We start from the raw sequence: 25,990 nt of genomic DNA, 5'->3' as shown, positions 1-25,990 counted from the left end.
AGTGCCTTCGAATCTAACCAGCAGCAGCTATGAGTCTTACTTCTCATGCTCTGTCTTCAGCTTATAAAAACCTCTCTCTCTCTCTCTCTCTCTCTCCCTCCCTCCCCCTTTTCTCGCTCTCTTTGGTGGGCCACAGCTTGTGACGCTCGAGGGCTTACTTCTGGCTCTGAACTCAGGAACTATCCCTGGGGGTGCTGGTGGGGTGGGGATGGGGGAACATCCCATATGGGATGCCAGGGGAACACCTGGTGCTGCGTAGGGCTCACCCTGGCTCTGCACACAGGAATCACCCCTGGAGGGCTCAGAGAACATTATGACCATATGGGATGCCCAGAATCGAACTCAGGCTGGTTGCATGCAAGGCAAGCCCCTTTAGCCACTGCGCTATGGCCCCTGCCCTTTCTCCTCCTTTTGGAAGTACAGACCTGGCATACTACTCCATTCTGGAGTAGACCCTGCAGCCAGCTTACCCATCTCAGGACGCCTCATTTCCCTTCCTTTACTTTGGGGGACTTCTCTCTCTTAGCAACCTCCCTCGATAAGATCACCTTGCACGCGGTCGACCCGGGTTCGATTCCCAGCATCCCATATGGTCCCCTGAGCACCGCCAGGAGGAGTAATTCCTGAGTGCATTGCCGGGTGTGACCCAGACCCAAAAAGCAAAAAAAAAAACAAATCATTTTATTTCTCTCCAAAAAAAAGAAACACGAATGAAGGAAGATGAGCCCAGCCCAGGAAAGTAGGGCTCAACCGCTCATCCTCCACGCCGCCGCGCACCTCGGCGTTCGCGTTCGCACTAACCTTGGGCCCGTCGCGCCGCCGTCCGGAGGGCGGGGCCGGGCCGCCGCCCGCTGCGTCGCGGGGAGCCACGCCCCCCGCCTCCCGCGGCGGCCCCGACCCCACTTCCTCCCCCGGGGCCCCGCCCCGCCGCGGTGCGCCTGCGCACGGGCGAACACGTGGCTACCGCGAAGCCGGAGCAGCAATGGCGGCGGGCGGCGGCGGCGTTGCCGACCCCCTGTCCCCCGCGGGGGTGCCCTGCGCCTTCGCCCCGCAGAGCCAGGCCTACTTCGCCCTGGCGTCCGGCGACGGCCACCTGCGCGTGTGGGAGACGGCCAGCAACCGGCTGCACCAGGAGTACGTGCCCTCGGCGCACCTCAGCGGCACCTGCACCTGCCTGGCCTGGGCGCCCGCGCGGCTGCAGGCCAAGGTAACGCGGGGCGGGACGGCGCGGGGCGCGGGGGCGCGCGGGGGCCCCGGGCGGGCGGCGCGGGCGGCCCCCCGGAAGGCGCGGCGGGGAGGCCGCGGGGCGCCCCGCCCGCACCCCGCACCCCGCCGCCGCCGCCGCCGCCGCCGCGGCCCGGGTCCCCGCGGCTCCGAGGTGGCCGCGCCCGCGGGGGTCGCGCCGGCCCCCACCCCCCATCCCGAGGGGCGCCTTCACCGCCCGGGCCGCGCCCCGCCGCGTGCGCGCCGCCGCCGCCGCCGCCGGGTCGGGGCGTTTGACAGACCCCGGGCTGCGGGGCGGCGGCGGCGGGCGCCACCCGGCCCTCGGGGGGTCGTGCGCGGGGAGGTGGGCGCCGGCGGGCCTGCCTCGGCCTCCTGGACCCCCCCGCCCCAGTCCCCTTCTCCGCCGCTGCCCCCGCTCCCTGGGGTGCTCGCTCGCTTCCCCCACCACGTGTTCCCGTCCAGGGCAGGGGACCCGCACCCGGGAGATTTTGTGACTTTTCCCAGGCTCGTTTCCGGTTTTCTGGTTTTCCTTTTATTCCAACTTGGCTCTCTGGCACTTCTGGATTATTGGATTTATTGTAAGATTTCTAAGGATCAGCTTTTCTACATCCCGGGCTCCCCCCCCCCCCCCAAATGCCCCTCACCCCCCCGCTTTCCTTCAAGTCAGAGCCCCGTCTTGGGCTTTGTAGGGGAAGGGTCCCCCCCACCCCCGCCCCGGTGGCTCAGAGTAGTGGAACTTCATGGTTCGGGATCTGGATGACGTTTGTCGTGGGACGCTGCCGATTGGGGGAAGGTCTTTTCCAGGGCTGGGGCGCCGGCTCAGGTAAGCTGCCATTCCCGGTTGAGTCACTGGCCTGCAGTCACGCACGTGGTAAGTCAATTACAGGGGCGCTCCAGACCCGGTCCCTTCCTTCGTTCCGATTTGGAAGCATCAGAGAGCGCATTTTTTTTTCTTTTTTTTTTTTTTTAATGTAGCGCCAAGCATGCGGAACTCTGCAAAAGTTCAGAGAAGGGAGCCTCAGCTGGCTCACCTGGAGGACTTCCGCTACATTTGTAGTGGCGGGGGCAGATACCTTGTTACCATTTTGGGGAGGATGTTCAGATATCTTTCAGAATTTGGACGCTTTTTTTTTTTTTTCTAAATCGCTAGATGAGAGTTGACTTGCTGGTTAATAAAAAGTGTTAGCAGAACCGGGGAAGCACAAAAGTTGGACTTTTATAAGAGGGTTGTAGTTGGCCGTTATTAAAATCACAACAGCAGCCTGTTTGGTCCCTTTTCAAGGCAAACTAATTCTCTGGCCCTCCTTTCCCCTTTCTAAGTTGACAGTGTTTGCCTTCTAACAGCCCTAGTAAAGTGATGACAGTACTTACGCCAGAGAAAGTGACGAGCAGTGATTATTAGATGCCTGGGTCCAAGCTGCACTCTTTTCTTTGACTTTGTAGTGGAAACAGTGCTTCTGGTTAACTGTTCTGTTTCCACTCCAGTGACCAGGTTAACATACTTAATCATATAACATACAGAATCGTTCATGATGAATAAGTGTTGTAAGTGTTAAATATTGTCTTGTCTGGTTTGTATTGCAAGGTATTTAAGGACTGACTTTTTTTTTACCTTGTTGGGGAAGAATGGGAAGGCCCTGCAAAATTCATCAACTTATGTAAAGCCAAAAGTGAGAACAGGGTCAAACTTCAGTCTTAAATCCAGATCTCCCAAGAACCTCGACACCGACTTTGCTTTTTCTGTTGACTTCACTCTCCTTGTATGCCTCAGGAATAAAAGGTAGTCTTCCTTGGTTTGATAACTGGGACCCAGCATGACTTTTGCCACATTGAACAGAGTCACTTTAATTTGGGAGGAGCTCTTTATGAAAAAGAAGTCGGACTACTTTAAAGCCCATATGTACTCTTACTTTTAGTTACACAACTATGTGATGCCCGGTATTAGATTTGAAAAGACTAATTGAGAATAAGAAATGGAAAGTTGGGACCAGAGTGATAGTACAGCGGGTAGGTCCTTGCATGCGGGCCTTGCGTGTGGCTGACCCGGGTTCGATCCCTGGCATCTCACATGGTCCTCTGAGCATTGCCAGGAGTAATTCCTGAGTGCAGAGCCAGGACTTCATACCTGAGCATTGCGGGGTGTGACCCAAAAAAGCAAAAAGAAAGGAAAAGAAATGGAAAGTTGGGGTGATTCAACCAAAGCCATAATAACCAGCATAGAGTCCTTGTGGCCACTAAATTCTCCAGGTTCAGGTTCTTTTAGTTCTTTTTCATGGTTCTCAAGGCACAGAATTGAGAGCTGGAAAGAGGGTACTTGATCCCTTTTCATCTTGGGAATCTATTCTCATCATCAGTTTAACTTGAATATTAGGGAGAGAGGCTGTTTTTCCTGTATTAGGACAAGCCTGTACATTCTGGTACAAAATTCAAGCGTTGTGTAATTTTTAAAGATGAAAAATAGTGATTTGTGGCAGCTGCTTCAGCTTGTGCTCTCAGTTCCTTGGGTTGTGATCCTTGCCTCTTTAAGTTCTAAGCTGTGCTCATCTCACTGAATTCCTTTATTTTTCATCTTTGAGGCTTGAAGTATGAAACACGACACGGAAGTTAATTCTGATGCCTATATTTTCAGCATCTTGTTGAGGTCTTGGTAGGTGATCTGCTCTCTGGTTTGAAGACTCTACCACCGGTGTTCCAAGGTCTTTGGGATTAAAAAAAGAAATAACTCATGACTGGTGTATACTGGTCTGGCATGTAGAATGCTCAATAAAGATTATTACTGAATGAGTCAATGAGTATTTTCTAATGGGCCTATTTTATCACTTACTGCTCTCAGCTTAAAGTAAATCATTTTGTAAGAGTATCCTACATGTGGTTCAGTAATTGCCAGGGGGTTGGTGATGTGCTAATCAAAAGAGATCCTGCTGAGTTTCCTGGGTAACAGGAGTTACAGTAAAGGTGTACAAGTGTTTAGACAAATCAGATTGTTGCTTAGTCTTTGTCACTGAGAGTGGTAACAGCGCTTCGCATCCATGCCACAGTAGTTTTTGGAGTGGTTTATATAAACGAAACTTCTGAGTGCTCAGAGGACGCCCTTTAGCTCATGGTGCCTGGGTGAAGAGTGCCTCTCATGACAAAAAAAAAAAATGCAAGGAGACAGATTTTTGGGCTACATTTTAGAGCTGCTCAGTTGACATAAACCAAGGCTGAGATGGGCAGTGAGACGCCATAGCCACTCGGTATTTGAGTCCCTTAGGAACTGATCCTGCTCTTTCATGGCTCCCTAATTCCTTCAGGCTCTTTTGATTTCTTGTTTTGATTTCTTTTTTTGCTTTTTAGGTCACACCCGGCAGTGCTCAGGTCTTACTCCTGGCTTTGCACTCAGGAATTACTCCTGTCAAGTGCTCAGGGGACCATATGGGATGCGGGGGATGGAATCCAGGTCGGCTCCATGCAAGGCAAATGCCCTCCCCACTTTACTATCGTTCTGCCCCCCCCCCCTTTTTAAAAAATTTATTTATGTATTTGCTTTTTGGCAGTGCTCAGGGGTTACTCCTGGCTCTGCACTCAGAAGTTGCTCCTGGTGATGCTCAGGGGACGATACGGGATGCCGGGGATTGAACACGGGGCAGCTGTGTGCGAGGCAGACGCCCTCCCTGCTGTACTGTCGCTTTGTCCCCTCACTCTTAGCTGCTGTAGTGCCTGAGAGAAACCAGCTTGTCACTGTTGGCCACCACAGTAACTGCTCTGATTTGATGACTTCACACAGCCAAATGCATATTGAACAAAGGACAGGGAACTCCAGACATGGACAAGTCAAGCACATTAAGGGGTATTCCAGGAAAAATCGGAGCTGAGTGTCCTCTGCCCCATCCCGGACAATGCAGTTCTTCTTCTTCTTCAACATTTTAATTATTAGGCACCAGCTTTTTCACCTTTTTTTTTTTTAAAAAAAAACAACTTTTCTTATTATAACTTGGGTCACTCACTTAAAACTTGGGTTGACTCTTGTGGTTTTCATATACACAGCGACTTTGTTTCCACATCCGAATGTCCAGGACCCTCTGCGAGTGCCCTTCATGTCATCACCGTCTCTACTGTACAAAGCTGGCTTGTAGCGTTTCCAGTATTTAAACTTCCGAAGAGGGGAGACTTTGCAGATGTCCCGTTGTAGAAGTTCTTGTGTATTGGAATTTAGTTGTTCACCATGAATATTCTACGTAATATGTAAAATGGACACATTGTTTTCTGTTTGCGGCGTGATAAGCTAGGCTAAGAAGTGGTGCAGGAGGCTGACTGCAGAACGAAACCCGAAATTTTGGTATAGTTTTCGGTATCTAGAGGTAACTTTTTTAAACATAATTTTGACAGCAGATTGTAAAGTAGATTGGGAGGAACACGATCGGTGTGCTCCGTGGGAAGGAGCTTGAACTTGTTTCAGTTGTGCATACTTAGGTTTTGACAGGTGTGTGTGTGTGCTGCTGGCAGGGCGTGAAAAGTCTTATTCTGTCCTGTCAGGCGTCTGAGCTTCTGGCTGATGGGGTTCAGACTTCCTCACCTGGTCTGTGATTCTCTTCACTGTATGGATCACTCCCCCTCTGATTCTTGCTCAGCCATGACGTCTCAGTCTGACCCTTTTGATGGAAGAGACTCTTGTTTGTTTTTATTTGTTTGTTGGGCCACGCCCACCTGGGGGCTTACTCTTCTTGGCTCTGCACTCAGGGATCACTTCTGTTGGGCTGGGGGACAATAAAAGGTGCCAACCATTGAACCCCGGTTTGCTGCTTGCGAGGCAAGTGTCCAACTCGTTGGTATTGCTCCAGCCACAGCAAGACTCTTCATGCTTTTGGACTTCTCTTGTGTTCAGATTAAGAAACTCAGATTTTTTTCCCCCTGTCAAAATCTGTGAATTTTAGCCCAAATCTAGATTGCTTAGTCTTCCCTTTCCGTTATTTTGTATGTTTACACATACTACTAACAGCTACATGGCATTGTGCTAGATCCTGAAAATGGTGGAAAATGGCGTGCTGGGACCTGAAAGGAGGCATACCTATTTACTGTGTCCGCAGTGCACAACAGAGCAAGACTCGTGCCTTAGGAGAAAGAAAATGTTCTTCTTGCGGACTTGTTTAAGATGAAGGGTAAAGCCTAGGTGACAGTCTTTTTTAGACTGGGTGGGGGGGGGGGCATGCACACCAGGTGGTGCTTGGCGCCTCTCCCTGCTCTGATCAGCAACGCTCGGGGAATCTTGTGCTGAAGATGAAGCCCAGGCCTCCTGCATGCAGACCATGTGCTTTGTCCCATTAAGTTACCCGAAAGCAGAAGAGGCTGGGAAAGGGGTGTTGGAGTTAAATAACGGGTGCGTTTGGGTGACGGTGAACTGTTGATTCCGATTTGCTTTTCAGGGAGACCTTGACGTTTCATTCACAGGAGTGAAAGGTTCCGCTAGGTAATGCCAGTATCTGTCCTAGCCTGTAATCATTTCTCTGACTCCTTGGTTTCAAAAATCCTTCGTGTTAGGGGCCGGAGCAGCAGTACAGTGGGAAGGGCTTTTGCCTTACACACAGCCAGTCGGTGTTCAGCCTCCAGTACCACATACGGTCCTCCAAGCCCCTCAACAAACAGTAAGTCCTGAGCACTGCTGGAGTGGCCAAAAAAACCCTTCTTCAAAAATAAAAAAAAGTGTGAGCAGGGAGATGGCTTAAAGGGCTAGAACGGGTGGCTACCATGCACATGAGTCCTGTCGCCTTGTGGTGTTGAGGCAGGCACCCCGCGATAGCCCCCGTGAGCCCCACTCCACTAGGGAGCTTCTGGCCTTCCAAAATTAGACCGTCAGCTGGTGTGAGGGAATACTGAAAACACTCGAGGCCACTAAAATGCACTTTGGTTCTGTAGATTTTATTTGCAGGGGGCGGGGGGGGGGCGGCTTGTGGCCTCCTCAGTGCTTAGGCGTGTGGTGCTTCCGGTTGTGCTCGGGGGATCATGCAGCTCCAGGGTCCTGGCTGCCAAAGCTGGGTGCTGAGTAAAGCTTCTCTCCTGGCTCTTCTCTGGCCCCTGGAGACATTTTTAATTTGTTCGTGTGTTACTCACTTGGACATGCTCATTCTGCTGGAGAAGTTTTTTGTTTTGGGGGGTGGCCACAGCCCTTTAAACTTCCCTGACCCTGAGTAGGAAATTGTTTTGAAAATGAGCCGTGAACTTTTGGAGAAAACCTACGAGTAATAACTCTTGGAGATTTAGTATTATTATTATTTAGAGTTGGACCAGTCATCGTCAGATTTAGACCCAGATTCAGTGGGTTCTTGCCTCTGCCTGTATTTCCCCACAAAATACAGATTTTGCTGTTTTAGGGGATATTAGGACTTTGAATTATCAGTGTTTAACTTAAATTTTTCTTCGCACTTCCAAATGATATGATTCTGGGGAAAAATACGTTCAGCCAGCATGTTTCAGACACTAGAAACCTCAGTGTAGATCATGTAACCCTTATTTGGGAATGCAAAGAGTAGAAGTAATTTCTAGATTCTTAGAGATTTCTGATGAGGAAGTAGAAGGTTGATGTACTTTTTCCCACTGGAATAGAATTTTATGCTCATAACTTATTATAGAAACCAGAGCTGCCCTCTATCTGGTGGTTTAGAAATTCATTTAATTGAAGGTGGAGCCTGGGACAATATTTGTGCTAAAATTTTAATGTTTGAATAAATATTACTACCAAGTCATCAGAGGTGGTTTTTGTTTTCCCTGTTGGTGTTGGGCATTGAATCCAGGGTCTCCACATAGGCAAAACAGTCGTTTACTCCTGAGTCACAATTGGGACCCCCGCCAGCTTTTATACTTTAGTATTTGAAATTTTCTTTATAACTTATTTACTTTTAAGTTTTATTGAATCACTGTGAGATACTGTTCCATATGATGTCTCTTGAATTTATGAGTAAATTTCTCATAGAAAAATGGACATCATAAAAATGATCTTATTTTTTTGTGAAATAAATAAAGTTTTTCAAGCTTTCTTTTTGAAGTTTGAAAAATTTACAAACATTCTTGTAAGATAACTAAAAGAAAAAAATTAAAATAATAGCCTTTTTGGAAAATAGTTTGTAGATGTCTCATAAAAATGAAGGTTAGAGCTACCGCTGGCTTCCTGCAGTTGAACTCCTGGACACCTAGCCCAGGAACACAGACTCGAATCCGAAAGGGTACACGGGCACCTCTGTTCATCACTGTCGAGACAGGAACAGATCCAAGTACCCAACAACAGATAAGTGGATGAAAAATAGTATATGTTTATCTCATTCTCACACACACACACACACACACACACACACACACACACACACGGGAATACTACTCGGCTCTGAGGAGATCGGATGTCCCCCAGTTTGCTACAACTTGAATTGGAGGAAGTCAAGTTAATAAAGTTGAATCAGAAAGAAAAAGACAAGTACCAGCTGATCTCACTCCTACGTGGAGTTTAATCTCAGCAAGGGATTGGAGACCACCCTTCGATTCCGTCAGCTGGGCCCTAGGGTGCCAGTGGGCTGGTGGGGAAGCGAGTTGCGGAAGATGGTGGGGGGGGGGGATCTCGTACCTGGTGTGATAGCAGCAGCCCTGCATATGGACCAGCAACGTTGGGAGTTTACGCCTAAGAACTGCAGATGGCCAGACAACCTAGAAGGCAGCGTGCAGTCCTAATCCCCTCCGGCTCCCTTTCCAGTAGACTGAGGAAAAAGGTTTTTTGAAGTACTTGTCATGCAGGAACAATGACAATCATTGGATTGCTACCTGTGGTTTCTCTTTCTTAGAGGGTAACAGTTAATCTTTTGGACCAGTTTTAAAGTTGTAACAATTTGATGTTCCTGCTTTTCATTTTCTTATTCTAAAAACCATTCTGGCTGTCATCCTGTTCCTCTATGTCACTGTCCTCTATGTCCTCTATGTCACTGTCACTATGTCACTGTCACTGTCCTCCCGTTGTTCATTGGTTTGCTCGAGCGGGCCCAGTAACGTGTTTGGCATCTCGAATACATCACAGGTAGCTTGCCAGGCTTTGCCGTGCAGGCGAGATACTCTCAGTAGCTTGCTGGGCTCTCCGAGAGGGGTGGAGGAATCGAACTCGGGTCGGCCATGTTGGCCACTTGCAAGGCAAACACCCTACCTGCTGTGCTATCGCTCCAGCTCACCTAAACTACAGTGAAAAAAATTTTAAAGGAAACATGTACTTTGACTTCTTTATATTTCAGGGCCACACCTGGTGGTGCTGGGCTTCGGACCCTGCCAAGAGACTGCCCAGGCGTGCCTGGGGTTCATGTGGTGTGGGGATTGAACCGGATCTCCCGCGTGGAAAGCTTGCTTTCAAATGCTCAGCCCTCTGAGCTGTACGATCCCTTGGTGTTTGGGGTGGAGGTTGAGGGGATTGGGGCCATAGCCAGTGGTGCTGGCTCTGTGCTTAAGGTCACTCATAGCCGCACTCAAACTGTCTGTGTGGTGCTGGGGACTGAACCGGGGTCGACCTCATGCAAGGCACGTGCCTTTACCCCTGCACTGCACTCTCTGGTCCCTGATACTCTATGTAGTGGTAACATGGTGTCCCCCTCTCCCCCTTTGGGTGTTTGGGCCACTCCCAGCTGTGCTTGGGGGTTGCTCCCGGCTCTACGTTCACGGATCACTCTGGGTAGGGTATTGGGACCCATGTAAGGTGCTGGGGATTGAACCTGGGTTGGCTGTACTGTATTCTCTCTCCAGCTCCAGGTAACAAGGTAGTTTTCATTGGTGGTTTTAGATTGGGTGCTTTTGTATGTGCCCTGGGTGCTGAACATGCAGCTGTGTGTGTGTGTATGTGTGTCTATCTGTCTGTCTGTGTGTCTGTGTATTTAAATACGTGTACTGCAGTGGAATATCTTGCAGTATTGGGACAGTACTCCCTTTTCTGTGGTATTGGTGGGTTTTACGTAAGAAGAATGTTGGTTTCTTTCCGCTGAAACAGCCTGGTAAGCTTTAATTAAAGAAACTGGAATTATTTAAAACACAGAGTTGTCATTATTGTATTGAAGGGCCAGGAGCTGCTTGTATCATTTTTTGAAAAAAATTTTTTTGAGAGGTGGGACTTGGGTCACAACCCGATATGCTCAGGGCTTACTCCTGGCTTTGTGCTCAGGGGTCACTCCTGGAAGAACTCGGGACCGTATGCAGAACTAGGGGTGGACCCCGCAACCACCAGGTGCTGGGCAAGTGCCCACCTGCTGCACTGTTTCTTGTATCTGGCCTTGTGTCGTCCTGAAAGTAGTCAGGGGCCTTGGTCCTCGGCCCTAGATGTCACTTCCACTCCTGTAGTCATTAGAATCACGGGGAGGACATGAAGCTCGAGCCCCTGCTCAGTTCATAGACCAGCTTCTCAACTGAACTCTGCACTGCCACATCGATCATTTCAACATGAAGTGAATGCGTGTTTCTAAGTGTAAGAATGTTGGCGTTACTTTTCCTGAAAATGAAGTTAGGATGCATGAAAGGTGAGGGAACCCGAGGGAAGTGCTGGCTGCAGGTTCATCCCCGGAAGGTGCTGAGTGTGGGCCCGCTGCCGTGCAATCCTGGTGCCACCGGCACAATCTCCAGAGCACTCTGACAAGGGTGCGACTGGGCCTGGTCAGTGTAGCGACACCCAAAGGAAAATACATAAAATGGACATCGCGATAGAAACAAGAGGAATCAAAGGAATCCATGGACGCAGGAGGGAGGAAGGAAGGAAATGAACAAGTTGTTGGATTTGCCGTCTTTCTCCGCAGGGCTGTGAGGAGGGGACAAAGAATTCCAGACTACTTCTCTTCCTGTATTTTTTAAAGAGGGGCCACCAACTGTGCTGTAGGGTGTGGGGTGCAGGGGTGGGATGGGTCTGACTGGTGCTTGGGCTTGGGAGCTCAAGCTTGGGACCCTTGATGCCTGGGCTCTAGGGCCAGCAGCTGGGGCTGGGAGTGGGGGGGGAGGGCACTCGGTACCCGGGGCTGAGCTCGGGACCACAACACTAGGTTTGTGCTCTGCCACAGGAGTTATCTCTGACTCTACTCCTTCCTGGCCCCCGAATGATTTATACGTATTGTTTACAGCAGGAAGAACTTATCCCAGACATTAAAAGTTGTTCTGCGGCCCGAGTGATAGTACAGCAGGGAAGGCGCTTGCCTTGCATGCAACCAACCAGGGTTCGATCCTCAGCATCCCATACAGTTCCCCAAGGCCCCCAGGAGACAGACGTTCCTGAGTACAGAGCCACTTGCTGGATGTGGCCCCCCAATCAATAACAACAAAAAAGTTGTCTATTGGTGATGGTTTTGTGTTTGAAATGCTAAGTAAAACATCGATTTTTCTCTTTTCCAGGAAAGTCCCCAGAGGAAAAAAAGGAAATCAGAAGCAATAGGAACGAGTAACCAGACCGACCTGTTGGCTCTTGGCACAGCAGTTGGTAGTATTTTGTTATACAGTACAGTAAAAGGAGAATTGCATAGTAAATTAATAGTAAGTATGTGTGTGATACGCGTTTTATATAACCTTACCCTAAAGATAGGGTAATAAAATGTTAAAGGAGATATGCTAGACTGCACTGCGGGGGCATTTTTTAATCCCTTTCACATTTAAGTTTCAGAACAGTAATAGTTGATAGGCGCTTTGATAGGTAAGTAGAGGCCAGGAGATGAGTTGTAGAGAAGGAGCAACTTCTCTGTAGGTCAGGTCTAGGGATAGGGGCATGTCCTAGGCAGCTGCCGTCGTAGCTGATGCTGATGCTTAAAACCTCGTCCGTGGCGTGTCCCTCAGGTCAGACCTCTGAAGGGGGCTCCGGCTGGCCGCTGGACGGAGGTGATGAGGATATGGAAGGGAGATGCAGGGAGGCCTCCAGGTGTTGGGAACATTGGATTGGCCCGTGGAGCCGGGCACTGGGGACCCAGAAGGAGCAAGTCCCTTGTTCCTCTGGCAGCCTGTCATCCTTTGGCACGCTTCATCAGTGACGCAACAGCCAATGATAATGCTGACCTCCAAGCCCCTAGAACAAAAATAACCTGTTTGGCAGTGAAAAATGTTGCCTGATTTAAACCGGTCTCTTAAAAGTGGATTATTTTCTACTTGGTCCAGAGTGTATGCTTTTCTCTGGCACCAAAAATAAAACATGAACACTTAAGGTGTTCATGTATGTCATCTGTGAAACTAATGGTTTACTTTCAAAGAGCACTTTTTTTTTTCTTTTTGGGTCACACCTGGCGATGCACAGGGGTTACTCCTGGCTCTGCACTCAAGAGTTACTCCCGGCTCTGCACTCAGGAGTTACTCCCGGCTCTGAACTCAGGAGTTACTCCCGGCGGTGCTCAGGGGACCATATGGGATGTTGGGAATCGAACCCGGGTCGGCCGTGTGCAAGGCAAACGCCCTACCCGCTGTGCTATCTCTCCAGCCCCAAAGAGCACATTTCTTTAATGAGTTGGATTTCACCCTTTTTGAAAAGGGATTTTCAATAGAATATTTATGACTAGTGAATTTACCGCAAGTGCTGATTGTGAGCCCCTTAAGATTTTACTTGAATAGTAAAGGATCAGGTGGTACAGATACATATCGATCTACAGTACAGGACTTTAAGGCTTGGTGCTTTGCATGCAGCCAACCCTGGTTTGACGTTGGCACCACTAAGGGACACAAGGTGCAGCCCAAGGGGCTACCCTAGCACCATGGGCCCCAAACAGCACTGTGTCCTTGAACCGACTGCCTGGTTGACTGAGAAGAATCACCGGGACGCCTCTGGTCCTTGTGATCTTCTTTTGTGTGTGCCACAGTACCTGTGCGCCCTCTCGCCACCACACCGGGTTTACTCAGGTATCATGAGCATTTTGCCACTGTGAGTTTACTTTGCCTAGAACTGGTGTTTCACAAGTAAGTGGCATTTAGCTCTGTTATTCTGTAACTAATCTAGAAGTATGTGTTTTCAGCATACAAAGTGAAATGATTCTCTGGTGGAATTAAAGCTGATTTCTTAGACTGGAGAGCTAGTATTTGGAAGTGACTGACCTGCGTTTGGTCCCTGTACACCCCCCTTCCCCCCCCAGGAGGGATCCCTTAACCTAGAGCCAGGATTAAGGCATCGCTGGTTTTAGCCTCCCCCAAATCTAAAGCCGATTTCTCAACACCCCCACTTTTTTTCCCTTTGTGCAGTGTTTAAGTTCTTTTGTCTCATTTTTGATGTTGTAAAACGAAAGAGGAGAAGTGAAGGTTCAGGCTTCTAAGATAAGGCCTGGCATTTCAGTTAACTGTTTAGTAGTGTCCCGTAACTGTAGTAGGAATTTTGTATTTTAACTTTTTGTTGTTGTTTGATTTGTAGAGTGGTGGACATGACAACAGAGTCAATTGTATACAGTGGCACCAAGACAATGGCTGTTTGTATAGTTGTTCAGATGATAAGCATATTGTGGAGTGGAATACACAGACATGCAAAGTCAAGTGGTGAGTAGCACCGAGGGGGTTGCTCTTGGAGGCGCCGTCTTGCTCTTTGGAAATGCATCTGGGTTGGACAGAGTCCGGCTGAATCCTTGCCTGAAGTAAAGTCTGGTACTGGACACAGTGGGGGATAGAGACTGAGGAAGACTATAGGCTGTTCTGAAGGCTTGTTTAGACTAGCTAAAAAAGACTAGCTCTCCAGTCTAAATAAGAAACGAATAGTTTTCTTAGTTGGGGCCCATGCCTCATGGGGCTCAGGGCGTCCTCCTGGCGTGGTGCTGTTTTGAGGTGGTGTTTAGGGGACCAAGAGGTCCCGGGAATTGAACCTGCATCTCCTACACGCATAGTATGTGCTCCACTCCTTGGAGCCGTCTTGGTCTTCTTGAGAACGCTTAATCGGGATTCCAGGCTAAGCAAGAGCTAGGTAGCAGAGGGTGGAAGAATCCTTTTGGGAGTAGGGGTGAGGTGGCAAGAGCAGAGGCTTACGTGGCGCCCAGAGGAGGGAGAGGGCTGGTCTGGACGGACTTAATTTTCCGTTTCATATACAGTACTGGTTTCCTGCCGTGTAAGATGAGGGCTTCGCTTTGTTAGTCTTCCCTCCCCCGCCTTCCCATTCTTTGGGTAGTAGGCTTTTCATTTCTCTTTGATTAACAAAGGTCTTGCGATTTACGTGATAGGTTGGGGTTTTTTTGGTTTGTTTTGTTTTGGGGGCATACCCAGTGATATACGGGGGTTACTCCTGGCTCAGCATTCAAGAACTACTCCTGGTGGTGCTCCAGCCACCATATTTGATGCTGGGGGCCGAACTTGGGCTGGCTGCATGCAAGGCAAACGCCCTGTCTGCTGTCCTGTCGCTCCAGCCCCAGTTGACATTATTGTTGGTGTACATAATTCCAGCACTGTGCTTGTGGTGCTCATCTGGGGCCTGGTGGTGCTCACATGTGCTTGCCGGGAGCCACATTTCCTGGGGATGTGCAGACATCTTAGTTGTGGCACTCTCCAGGGGAGGGGGTCAGGCCCCTTTTTCTGATGCTTCCATTCACCTGCCCGTGCAGTTTAGCCAAAACCCACTTGTGTTGTCCACGACTGCAGACAGAACGGCTTTGAGACTCAGATAGCAGAGCTTATGCGTCTTATTTTGTGTGGGATGCTCAGAATTTGAACTCGAGACCAAACATTGGTAAGGCAGGTGCTCTAAATACCGATGTTCTCCCTCTGGGGCTTCCATGTCACGGTCTTAAAACTTACCCACTCTCCTGCTATCATTGGAGAATACATTTTTGTTGTTCTTATTTATGATGATTGGGGAGCCATTCAGTGCGGGGATCAAAGGTCAGATTCAGCGTGCAAAGCATATTGTGTTTTTGAGTGGCCCCTCTGGATTGGGGATAGCTTGCTGGGGAGGCTTCACTTCAGTGACAAGTCCAAGGTTTGTTCCTGGACACACACTTTTAGGGCACAAGATTTGATATAGAATGTTAGGTGATATTTTTAGTGCTCGGTGTGTGTTGGTAGTTTTTAACTCTGAATAATTTTGTTTTTCTTCGCAATACAGCAAATGGAAAGGTGACAACAGTAGTGTCAGCTCCCTGTGTCTCAGCCCAGATGGAAAGATGTTGCTTTCAGCTGGCCGAACAATCAAACTATGGGTTTTGGAGACCAAAGAAATCTACAGAGTGAGTGACTCAAATTGGCTATAAACGCAGGAATCGGTACAGAGGAAGGCGGAAGTTTGAGTCACTGGACGTTGTTTAAAGAACACTTACATTTTCAAACATGCCAAGTAGTAGCCTCCAAATCTGTTATCAATGTTGAATAGCTTAGACACGTCCATTTCACATGCGTTGTCTAGGAAAGTGAATATAACACACTAAAAAGGTATTTTACTCTGTATTATGGCTCTTAGGGGTTACTGAACTTTTGGTGCTGTGATGATGCCTTAAAATTGTGGTTTCGACTCTCTGAGTATAAAATGAAGACCTACAATTCCTTGGCTGTGTCTGAGCACTCAAACACCCCTCTAAAGATGGATAGAGTTAAGTGCATCTTTAAAAAAAGATAGAGTAGATCGTGGGGTAGGTCAGCCCATGGTTAGCAGTAACATTTTAGCTTAGGCATTTGCGGGGGATTTAGGTCATACTTTGCAGTGCTCAGGGACTGTCCATGCTCTGTGGGTGGTCCCTCCTTGTGGTGGTCCCTCCTGGGATGTGGTCTGCGGGACAGAATCGGGTCAGTGCAGGGAAGGCAGGCACCTTATCCCCCTGCGCAGTCTCTCTGGCCCTCATAAGGAATTTTTAAGGAGAAAAATAGAGCACAAATAACTTCATCTGCTTAGAATTGCATTTATCTGCTAGCTTTATTCTGATTTCAGATACCTGTTGTGCATGTTACTTGCGATAATAGATTCTTTCATTTTTGTTGCTTTTGTATTTATTCTCTCCTAAATGAGATATAACTTTCTAGCACTTCACAGGACATGCAACGCCAGTTTCCTCACTTATTTTTACTACTATTCGGCCTCCTAGTGAGAGTCAACCCTTTGATGGAATCACAGGCCTTTATTTCTTATCTGGGGCAGTACACGACCGGTTACTTAATGTCTGGTACGTAGTCTTTTGAATTTGGGGGGTAACTTTGCCTTCAAAGAGTCTGTCTCAGTGTATAGGGTTACTATGAATGTAACTTTAAGCTTGCTTAATTTACAACGACTAGTAGTTTAGCTTGTCTAAGAAACTGAGAAAAATTTAAGGGGACTGTATTGCAGGATCTCCTCTGTGCTTGTTTAAGGTACAGTGTTTCTTTGTGTATCTTCAGAATCATCTGCCTCCTCATATTTCTAGATAGCGGTTCCCCATATCAGCGAACTCTGCCTCATTTTCATATGAAAAAATGCACTTAATGCCCTCCGGTCGTTGACCTTTAGCCAAACTGAGAGGTGTGCAGGTCTGTTGTGCCCTTGTTACAGTTTTACTGTTTAGCATCCCTAGCTAGGGGACAGTATCCCCACTTGGGGGAAAGCGGCTAGATAATACTGCTAATAATTTAATAATTACATGCTGGGATTTTGTAAGGACTGATTTTTTTTAAAAATAAGTTGTTTTAGTGTCTAACCAGTGGTTTTGTTCATCTAGGCAGGTCCGGTCAGAAAATAAAGAAAAGAATGCAGTGATGTCTTTCACGGTGACAGATGAGCCTGTCTACATCGACTTGGCTTTGTCGGAGAATAAAGAAGAGGTAAATGACCTGATGTCTGAAAGGTTTTTCTGGATTTTGACAGATGTTATTTTAAAATTAGGATTGGGGTGGGGGGGGGGTTTAATGATTTGGGAATGAGGGATGAAGAATAAAGTAATCTTGAGCTGGAGCACTAGAACGGCAGGTAAGGCGCCTAACTCGTGGGTCCGATCCCTGTCACCACATACCGTCCCCTGAGCATCACCAAGAGTGATCCTGAGCACCAAGCCACAATCAAGTGAAGCTGTCACGGGGCAGTCACATCTCCCTTACATCCCAGGGAAAGGCTCTTCGGAGGGAAAGGCCAGAGTGGAGCGGCGTTTCCCGCAGACGGGTGCTCTCCCGGGCGCCCTGACACGGCCACGTTCTTGACTGTGCTCTTGGCCGAAACTCCAAAACCTTGGCGACAGTTGTGTGGGAGAGCTCACTCAGTGGGCTGGGTGCATGTTTGCGTGCAGGGACGCCGTTTCAGCCCCAGCGCTGCATTTGTGTCCTCCCCACCTCCGTGTGCTGAGCCAGCAGTGGCCCTGCACCACCATTGTGGTTCCAAATCAGAAACAAAACATTTGGCAGAAGCAAAAAGTTGCTTTTTTAATTTGTTTTGGTGTTTGGGTCACACCCTGCATGCTGAGGGGTTACTCCTGGCTCTGCACTCGGGATTTGCTCCTGGCGGTACTTGGGCAACTCTGTGGGATGCTAAAGATTGGACTCAGGTCAGCAGTGTGCCAGGCAGGTATTCTCCTGCTATACTCTCAACCCCCCCCCCCCAGCACTCTTTTTTGAGGGCAAGATCTGTGGGGTTTGTGGTTTGCTTTGGTCTGCTCCCCCACCCTCCTTTGATTTGGAGGGTTGGGAAGAAGTGTTTAAACTTCTACAAATATGTGTATTGCATACATAATGTGAAATGTTACAAAATAATTTTCGTTGTGTATTCATATGTAAGTATTTTATCTACTGTTGTATATTGCTCCTAGTAATCGCTTCCATTTTCCTTCTAGCCTGTCAAGTTAGCTGTTGTTTGCAGAGATGGTCAGGTTCATCTTTTTGAACATATATTAAATGGGTAAGTAGGACATTTTTACGCAAAAACAGGTCCCTTCTCGTTATCTTCGTACTCCATCTTACTACGTGTACCTTAAGGAGATTGCATTCATAGCTTTTGGGGGAGAGGACTCGGACAGCATTATTCCTTATGTGACTAAATTTACTGAGAATTAAATTATTAAATTATCGTGAGACTAAATTTAGTGAGAATTTATGTTTTTAGTAGTTTTTTTTTTATTTTTTGGGTTTTTTTTTTTTGCTTTTTGGGTCTCACCTGGCGTTGTTCAGGGGTTACTCCCGGCTCATGCACTCAGGAATTACTCCTGGCGGTGCTCAGGAGACCATATGGGATGCTAGGAATGGAACCTGGGTCGGCTGCGTGCAAGGCAAATCTACCTGCTGTGCTATCGCTCCAGGCCCCCCCCCCCCCTTTTTTGGAGGTTGAGGGAACCACACCTGGTGGTGCTCAGGGCTTACTCTCAGCACTGTGCTCAGGAATCACTTCTGGTGGGCTTGGGGGACCTTGTGGGGTTCTGGGGAATCAAACCTGAGTTCGATGCATACAAGGCAAGCTCCTTACCTGTTAGACTGTTGCTCTGGTCCGAGAACTCGGGGTTTTGGACTTGGTTATTATGTGTTCATATTTGTGGTTACACAGCATCTTTGGGGAAAAAAGGGTTTTTTTCTTTCTGTGATTTCTACTTGGTAAACGGTGATGGGTATTCCCCCACGAAAATAATTTTTTCGCTTCGATCCTTTACAAAAGTTTTGCAGAAGTTTTATAGTCCTTGTCATACACTGAGGCATCTGTGATCTGGGATACATTGATGTCGGGATTGTTTTTCTAATTTCTATTATTCAGTCTTTTTGTTGGCATCTTATCACTGAGCTGTATATGTGTATGATCTTTATTTTTCCAGTTCCATTCTATTTTTTTTTTTATTGGATCATTGTGAGCTACAATTATAAAGCTTTCATGTTTGAGTTTCAGTCTTACGACAATTTGAACGTCCATCCCTCCACCAGTGCACATTTTCTACTACCAATGTCCTCAGTATCCCCCCCCCCCCCATATATTTTATTTTATAATTTAGTGCTTTAGGGTTGTACCTAGTAGAACTGGAAACTACTATGCTCTGCCTGGGGCTTGTTTCTGCTGCTGCTCAGGGTCTGTGTCTGGGGATTGAACCAGTGTGGGCTTCATGCAAGGCCAAGCCTTGACACCCCCCCCCAACCCCCCTGCGAGCAGTGCATTTCAGCGGAGACCTGGTATGAAAGCGGCATGTGCAGATTTCAAAACAGTTCAAGGAAATGGCCCAGAGGGATCAAAGTCCACCTACAGGTGGCGTTTTGGTGAGGAAGGGAAAGCCATGACATGCTGTGATGATGTCCATATGGTTTCGCTTCTGGCTGAGGCTCAGAGATGACACCTTTCTCTTGGCTGTCTGAGCATTTCTGGCAAAAAGAGATGACAGGAGGGTGGTTTTAAAATACTTGGCTATGGGGCTGGATCAGTAGCACAGCAGGTAGGGCATTTGCCTTGCACGCGGCCGACCCGGGTTCGATTCCCACCATCCCATATGGTCCCCTGAGCACCGCCAGGGGTAATTCCCAAGTGTAGAGCCAGGAGTGACTCCTGTGCATCGCCAGGTGTGACCCTAAATTTAAGACAAAAAATATATATAAAAATTTAAAATACTTGGCTATGTTCTATTGTCACGCAAGTTCAGTCTGATGTCCCTTTTTATCTTTTTTGTGACTTTTGTCAATGGTGTCAAATCATCAGAGACACTTCTGAGGTCCATATCCTGGAGAGCTTTCCAGAAGCTATTTTATGGTCTAATGTTGAGGTTTTCCAATTCACTTTTAATGAACTTGTGTGAAGTACAGCTTTGGCTTTACTCCTTTGCCTGTGACCGTCTCGTTTTCCTGACGCCCTTTGTTGAAGAGGTTTTCCTTGCTCCTGTTTCAGATGCTTAAATCTCATGTTTGTCTCAGGGCTCTGCACTATTGCCCCTGCTGATCGCTTGGAAGTCATAAGAAGGCTGTATTTCCCGACTAGTCGCCAACTTCAAATAATTATGAGAAGCTTCAGACTTCTGATTTTTTTGTTTTTCCTTTCTAGATACTGCAAAAAACCTTTGACTTCAAACTGCACAATTCAAGTCGCAGCACCGGGGAAAGGCAAGAAATCAACCCCAAAACCCATCCCTATTCTAGCAGCCGGATTTTGCTCAGACAAAATGTCATTGTTACTCGTATATGGCAACTGGTTTCAGCCTGTCATTGAAAGAGTGGTACGTAGATGCTGCTCTAGTAAAAGCAGCTTGGCACTGGCGTTGCTGGGGGGAATGCAGTTTTAAAAGCTAGATTGGGTTTGCTTATTCTAACTAAATTATTTCCCTTAACGCCCTTTCTGTTTCACTGTGCACTTTTAATTTGTGTGAACTCAATATAATTTTACTTAGCGCATCAGAAGTTACTTTGTGTTTGCTTTTGGGTGACTCAAGGCTGCTTCCAGCCCTGTGTTCGGGGACCCATTGTGGTACCAGGGATCCAGTCTGGGGTTCTTGCATGTAAAGCATGCACACCAGCCCTGCAAATACCATGTCAATGCCTGAAACCATTTAAAGCTAGCTCCCCTGCCCATTTTATTTTTTTCTAATACTATGTCTGAGATCTGATGTATTTAGGCATCTTCAGACAAAAGATGACCTCTTTGCCACTCAGTCTTATGTCGTGGCTTCAATTAGAAAGCAAGTGGCGTGAATGTTTCCTTTTTGTTGTTGTTGTTTCTCAGAATGTGTATGGCTGTGTTTATACTATAATATATGCAGCAGAATTACAATTACTAGTGTTTATACCTTTGGCATTGTCACGAAGTTGGAAGCATATGGTGTTGTGACTTGCCAGGTCCAGGGCTGCTACCAACCCCTGCCCTTTTGTAACAAGGAAGAGGACCCAGTTCCGTGAGGCCTGTTGCTTTGATAGTTTACCTGCTTGAGGACCACATGTCTCTGGTGGCTCCCATTGTGGCAAATGTGGTGAACTCTGCCCAATTAATCCTAATTAAGGAGTGCTTAGTAATAGTGCCTACTGAATTTTTAATTTTCAGATTTAAAAAATAAATTGTATTGGGTGATTCGTGGACTGATAATTTTTGATTAGAGACATTTCTTTGGGGAATTTTTTTTTTTAGTTCGAGCCTAGAGGGGGGGAGGGGGAAGGGGGGAGGGGAGAAGGGGAGGGAGAGTAAGAGAAAGAAAAAAACCCCATAAACATGTATGTGGAAGGTGCCACGGATCAAACTGGACCCCACACATGGAGATAGGGGCTCTGCTACCGAACCACTTTTTTGTTTCAGCATGTTTGTTTGGGGCCCAGCCCCAGGTGCTTCAACTACTCCCAATTCAGTGCCCGGGGGACATTGCAGTGTGTGCACCAAGCCCAGGCCTCCCGAGTGCCAGACCGCTCAGCCCATGGAGCCGTTCCTCCTACCTGAAGTGTGCACTTAGCATTCATTCCGTAAGAGTCCCAAGGAGCCTCTGTGGACCTAACGGGCCTCTTTGAGTTTATTAAGGATATTATTGTTCAAGCCCTGGGCATGTTTTCATTCTGAAAAGGAGGAAATGCATGGTGTTGGCAAGATAAGTCTCCTTGCTATCTGTGAGCACTCTGTACCTCTGACGCTGCCTTTGCCATCTGCTTGTTTGGTGATTGGTTTACGAGCACTTGGGGTAACATACTTTTCTGGACCTTGATATGTGGGAGTTTTTTATATATTACTGTGTTTTTATAAAAATGCAATCATTTGTTACTCGTTCTTAGTCTCGATTGCTTTATTTGAAACTTCCCCCTTTTCACCTACTTTTAAAAATCTGTTTACAGGCTTTAAATTCCAAAGAACCTCATATGTGTTTAATCCGAGAGATGTCAAACTGCTGGGCCCCCAAAGTTGAGACAGCTATAACAAAGGTGAGTGACCATGCAGAATTTTAACATCCTCTTTGTATTTTTTTTAAATAAATTTGTGGGTTATATTTTAAATGCTTAGATTGTGATGCCTTGTTTCATTTGGGTTAATGAATGACTAGAAGTCGAAGGCCCATCATTTAAGAATTTACTGCCCCCTCCCCACCTCATCTAGCGAAGGGTGTGTATATGGATCGGTAGGAAATACCTCTGGTTTTAAAGTCTGTGCTTACGAAACAGACTTCTTATTGATGTTATTGATTAGATGAAATAGGTTTTATTTCATCTGATGTGGCTGGTTCAGTGCTCGTTGTGTTACTTTGTTTGAATACAATGTGCCACCTACATGTAGCTAAATGTGTAGTAGTTGCATGCGAAGAGGAACGCCAAGATGTGCAGTGATGATGTCCATACGGTTTCGCTTCTGGCTGAGTCTCAGAGATGACACCTTTCTCTTGGCTGTCTGAGCACTTCTGGCAAAGACTAATGTGAAACGTGCAACTTCACTTGAACTTCGTTTAGTTCAGGATAACTTTGTGTTATCTGTAGATTTTGTTAGCAGTTGTTTCAATTTCTTGCTGTTCTTGGGCCACACTTAGTGTTGCTCAGGTCTTACTCCCGGCTCTGTGCTCGGGGATCACTCCTGGAGGACTCAGGGACCATATGGGGTGCTGGGAATGGAACTGGGGTCAGCCGTGTACAAGGCAAGCAACATACCCGCTGTACAAGCAACATACCCGTTGTACTGTCACTCTTGTCCCATGGTTTTATTCTGATTAAAAATAAAATCTGTTTTTAAGGATGCGTTAGCAAGATTTCTTTCCCTCAAGAATTATCTGTTAACTTACACTGTATTAGTTACGTTGAGGTCTTCAGTAGAAAACCCTTGTAATTTCTTGACTGAAAATGTCCCGTAAGAGCCAAGGCATGCCTGCCTTTGTCACATCCTTGCCGTTGCTCTTTCAATATAGGTGAGAACACCCGTGATGAACGCTGAAGCAAAGGTTCTTGTCCCTGGGATACCTGGTCACCGAGCCGCCATCAAGCCTGCTCCTTCACAGACTGAAGAAGTGGAGACTAAGAGGAAGTTAGGGGATAAAGAGGTAAGTCAGTCACTAGCTGTGAAATCTGTTACAAGTGTGGCCAGTGGAGCCAAAGTGGAAACTTCGAAACATTGGACATATTTTAGTTGTTAGTTTTCATCTCAGTGTCCAGCAATGTATGACCCAGAATATCAGATGGTGGCCTTTGTAAACTGTTTGTTCAGGGACCAGAGTGAGTGCCATGGGTAAGGTGCTTGCCTTGCACAAGGCAGACCCCGCTCCCATCTTCGGCATCCCATGTGGTCCCCAGAGCACAGCCAGGGGTAAGCCCCAAGTGCAGCTGGTGTGGCTCAAAAAAGAAAAACCTAGCAAACAGCTTTATTTGCCACTGTTACTAGAGGTGAACTGAGTTTTGGTCATCTGCAAATCGTTTGCCGGATGGATAATGTGAGTTACTTAAGCCAGGTCTTGCTGTGATGACTTTCATTGGGTTTCGCTTGTTGCTGAGTTCCAGTGATGCCTCTTCTCTTGGCTGTCTGAGTGGTCCTGGCTGGTTAAGTGATGGTAGGTCTTTAAAAGTGGTCCTCCTTAGGATTTTTATGACCTCTTCAGTATTTACTAACTTAAGTTTTTTCAGATTCCAGAAGTTGTGTTTGAACATTATCCTCAGTTCACATTCATCATTCTTGAGTAATCGAACTTTCATCACCCGAAGATCATTATATTTGTTGGGACGGGGGAAGTTTTTTTGGGACGCTGAGGGCCACACCTTGCAGTGCCCAGTAACCATTCCCGACTGCTCAGGGGTCGTTTCTGGTGGTGCGAGGACTCAGCTGAAGCCAGGAAGCGCCTTCGCCCCATACTCTCTCTACAGGCCTACTTTTTTTCTGCCTTTTTCAACTTTCGCTGTGCCAGAAATTGAACTCGGGGTCCAACATGGGAGGCATATGCTTTACTGCTCAGCCATATCCCTGGTCTAGATAATTTGCCATTGTTAGGAGTTGGGAGAATGCAGTCAGGACAGAGAAGGGACCATTGTGACAGTGATAGTTGGAAATGCTCGCTCTGGACCAGAACTGAGTGCTGAAAAGAGGTAAAGTGATCTGCATGATACCCTTTCAGAAGCAGTATTGCAAACAACAATGCGTAAAAAGGGAAAAAGAGAGAAGCCTCTACGGAGAAGCAGGCTTGGTTGGGGGAAGTTGGTGGTGGGAAAGCTATACTGGTGTCGGAATTGAAACATTGTTTGGATTACAAGGTGTTGAAACATTGTATGATTAAAACTCAGTCACAAATAACTTTATAACCACATCACACAGCCGAGTCAAAAGATTTTTTTTTTCTTTTTGGGTCACACCCAACGACCCAACTCCTGGCTCATGCACTCAGTGCTCGGGGGACCATATGGGATGCTGGGAATTGAACTTGGTTCGGCAGCGTGCAACGCAAACGCCCTACCTGCTGTGCTATTGCTCCAGCCCCCAAAAGAATTTTTAAAGGAAAAAACACTTACATTTCAGGGTTATAAAGAAGACTTAAAGTTCCTCAGATAATACATGCAGAACAATTAGTGCAATGCCTGTTGTGTGTAGTCTGTTATTTGTGGTACTAACAATAAAATCCTGGATCAATTTCTTTAAAAATAAAGTAGAAAGGAGATCATCGGTTGTAACTGACACTCAGAGAAGTAACTGTAGTTTTTGTAAGTTGGGGAACATACTTGTCTGTCTTTTTGCACATTTGATAATATTGGTCTCCCTTTGCACATCTGGAATATCGATGGGGAACCTTCTGTGATAATGTCTTCTATGCTTTAGTAACTAGATGTCAGATTTGGTGGGGTTGGGTGAGGTGTGAGGGGATTTTCCTGGCTCTGTGATCAGGAGTGGGCCCTGTCGCCGCTTGGCGGGGCTGTCTGTGGCATGCAGCTCTCTCGGACCTGGAGTTTGAATTTTTATGAATTCAGATAGAGGGATTTTTCTCCCCACCCCCTCCCCAGGGGATTATAAATAATATTTGCACGTATTTCTTTTATTTTGGGGCCATGCTTGGCAGTCCTTAGGGTTTACTCCTGGCTCTGCATTCAGGATTCACTTCAGGTGGGGCTTTGGGGACCATGTGTGTGCTGGGGATTGAACCTGGATTGGCCGCGTGCAAGGCAAGCTCCCTCCCTGCTGGACTGTCGCTCCGGCCTCACATCTGCACATGTTGGCTTCCTGGGCTTTCCGGGAAACTTGCATTGCAGATGTTACTTTTGTCCCCAACCACTGGTCTGACACAAATGAGATTCTGTTGGCTTCAGAAGAGCATGTTTGTGTTTTTCAGAGTTAAGTGGGAATCGGTGCAGGGTTTTTGCCTCCTGAACGAGAGAAGCAGACAGTAATTTGCCTAGAGTTATTGCCTGCTTAACAATAACAGATCGTTGTTGTTCTGTAGGTTAGCATTGAAGAGCGCCTGGGAGCACTGGATATCGATACGAAACGAGAAAAGGGAGACCTTCTACAGACAAACAGTTTTCCAGTTCTTCTTGCGCAGGGTTTAGAAAGTAATGACTTCGAAATGCTAAATGTAAGTATTATGGCCTTTTTTTTTTAAAAAATGAATTTAAATAACTAATTTTTTAAAGGCTATTGACATAGCATATTCAGAGTGGGTAGTGATTTATCTGTTCCAAATTTAGTATTTTGCATGTAGTCCAATTTGTTACTTGGTGGCACTTACACAGAGAGTCACCAACCTACAAAGGGATTGCATTGAATGATTTTGAACCTGGAATGCATTTTCTCATAGAAACACTGTTTTTGAATTGTTACTATGTTCTTAGGCTTTAGTTCACAAAAGCCTTTATAACATAATGTAGCTGAATTATTTAATACTCCGCATTCTAGATCACAATTTATATTTTTTTCTGTAGGAAAATGCGTTCCTGAGTTTTTACTCTGGATTCCAGAAACTTATTTCCCCCTGGCCGTGAGAGGGGGCAGTGAGGTGGAACCTTGGCAATGGGT

General features: G+C 47.1%; 1 protein-coding gene and 4 non-coding genes across 5 annotated transcripts in view; all 5 read left to right on the top strand.

Moving 5' to 3' along the window:
- Positions 1-941: 941 nt before the first annotated feature.
- Positions 942-25,990, top strand: part of WDR43 (WD repeat domain 43) — a 41,839-nt gene continuing 16,790 nt past the window's right edge. Inside the window, exons 1-11 of the mRNA XM_056123473.1 lie at positions 942-1,207; positions 11,590-11,727; positions 13,574-13,695; positions 15,245-15,365; positions 16,153-16,292; positions 16,821-16,923; positions 17,922-17,986; positions 20,093-20,264; positions 21,856-21,942; positions 22,911-23,042; positions 25,419-25,550. Coding sequence (XP_055979448.1) covers positions 983-1,207; positions 11,590-11,727; positions 13,574-13,695; positions 15,245-15,365; positions 16,153-16,292; positions 16,821-16,923; positions 17,922-17,986; positions 20,093-20,264; positions 21,856-21,942; positions 22,911-23,042; positions 25,419-25,550 — 1,437 coding nt within the window. The 5' untranslated portion in view covers positions 942-982. The remainder of the gene's footprint in view (positions 1,208-11,589; positions 11,728-13,573; positions 13,696-15,244; positions 15,366-16,152; positions 16,293-16,820; positions 16,924-17,921; positions 17,987-20,092; positions 20,265-21,855; positions 21,943-22,910; positions 23,043-25,418; positions 25,551-25,990) is intronic.
- LOC130038314 (small nucleolar RNA SNORD53/SNORD92) lies at positions 15,613-15,697 on the top strand. The gene has a single exon (XR_008794661.1). It is a non-coding gene; the product is annotated as a small nucleolar RNA SNORD53/SNORD92 (small nucleolar RNA).
- On the top strand, positions 19,343-19,420 carry LOC130038296 (small nucleolar RNA SNORD53/SNORD92). The gene has a single exon (XR_008794658.1). It is a non-coding gene; the product is annotated as a small nucleolar RNA SNORD53/SNORD92 (small nucleolar RNA).
- Positions 22,333-22,410, top strand: LOC130038304 (small nucleolar RNA SNORD53/SNORD92). The gene has a single exon (XR_008794659.1). It is a non-coding gene; the product is annotated as a small nucleolar RNA SNORD53/SNORD92 (small nucleolar RNA).
- On the top strand, positions 23,451-23,526 carry LOC130038309 (small nucleolar RNA SNORD53/SNORD92). Its single transcript, XR_008794660.1, has one exon. It is a non-coding gene; the product is annotated as a small nucleolar RNA SNORD53/SNORD92 (small nucleolar RNA).

Source organism: Sorex fumeus, unplaced genomic scaffold (assembly GCF_029834395.1).
Source record: "Sorex fumeus unplaced genomic scaffold, SorFum_2.1 ptg000006l, whole genome shotgun sequence".
Taxonomy (NCBI): domain Eukaryota; kingdom Metazoa; phylum Chordata; class Mammalia; order Eulipotyphla; family Soricidae; genus Sorex; species Sorex fumeus.
The sequence above is the reverse complement of the archived record's forward strand: the minus strand, read 5'-3'. Positions and strand labels throughout refer to the sequence as shown.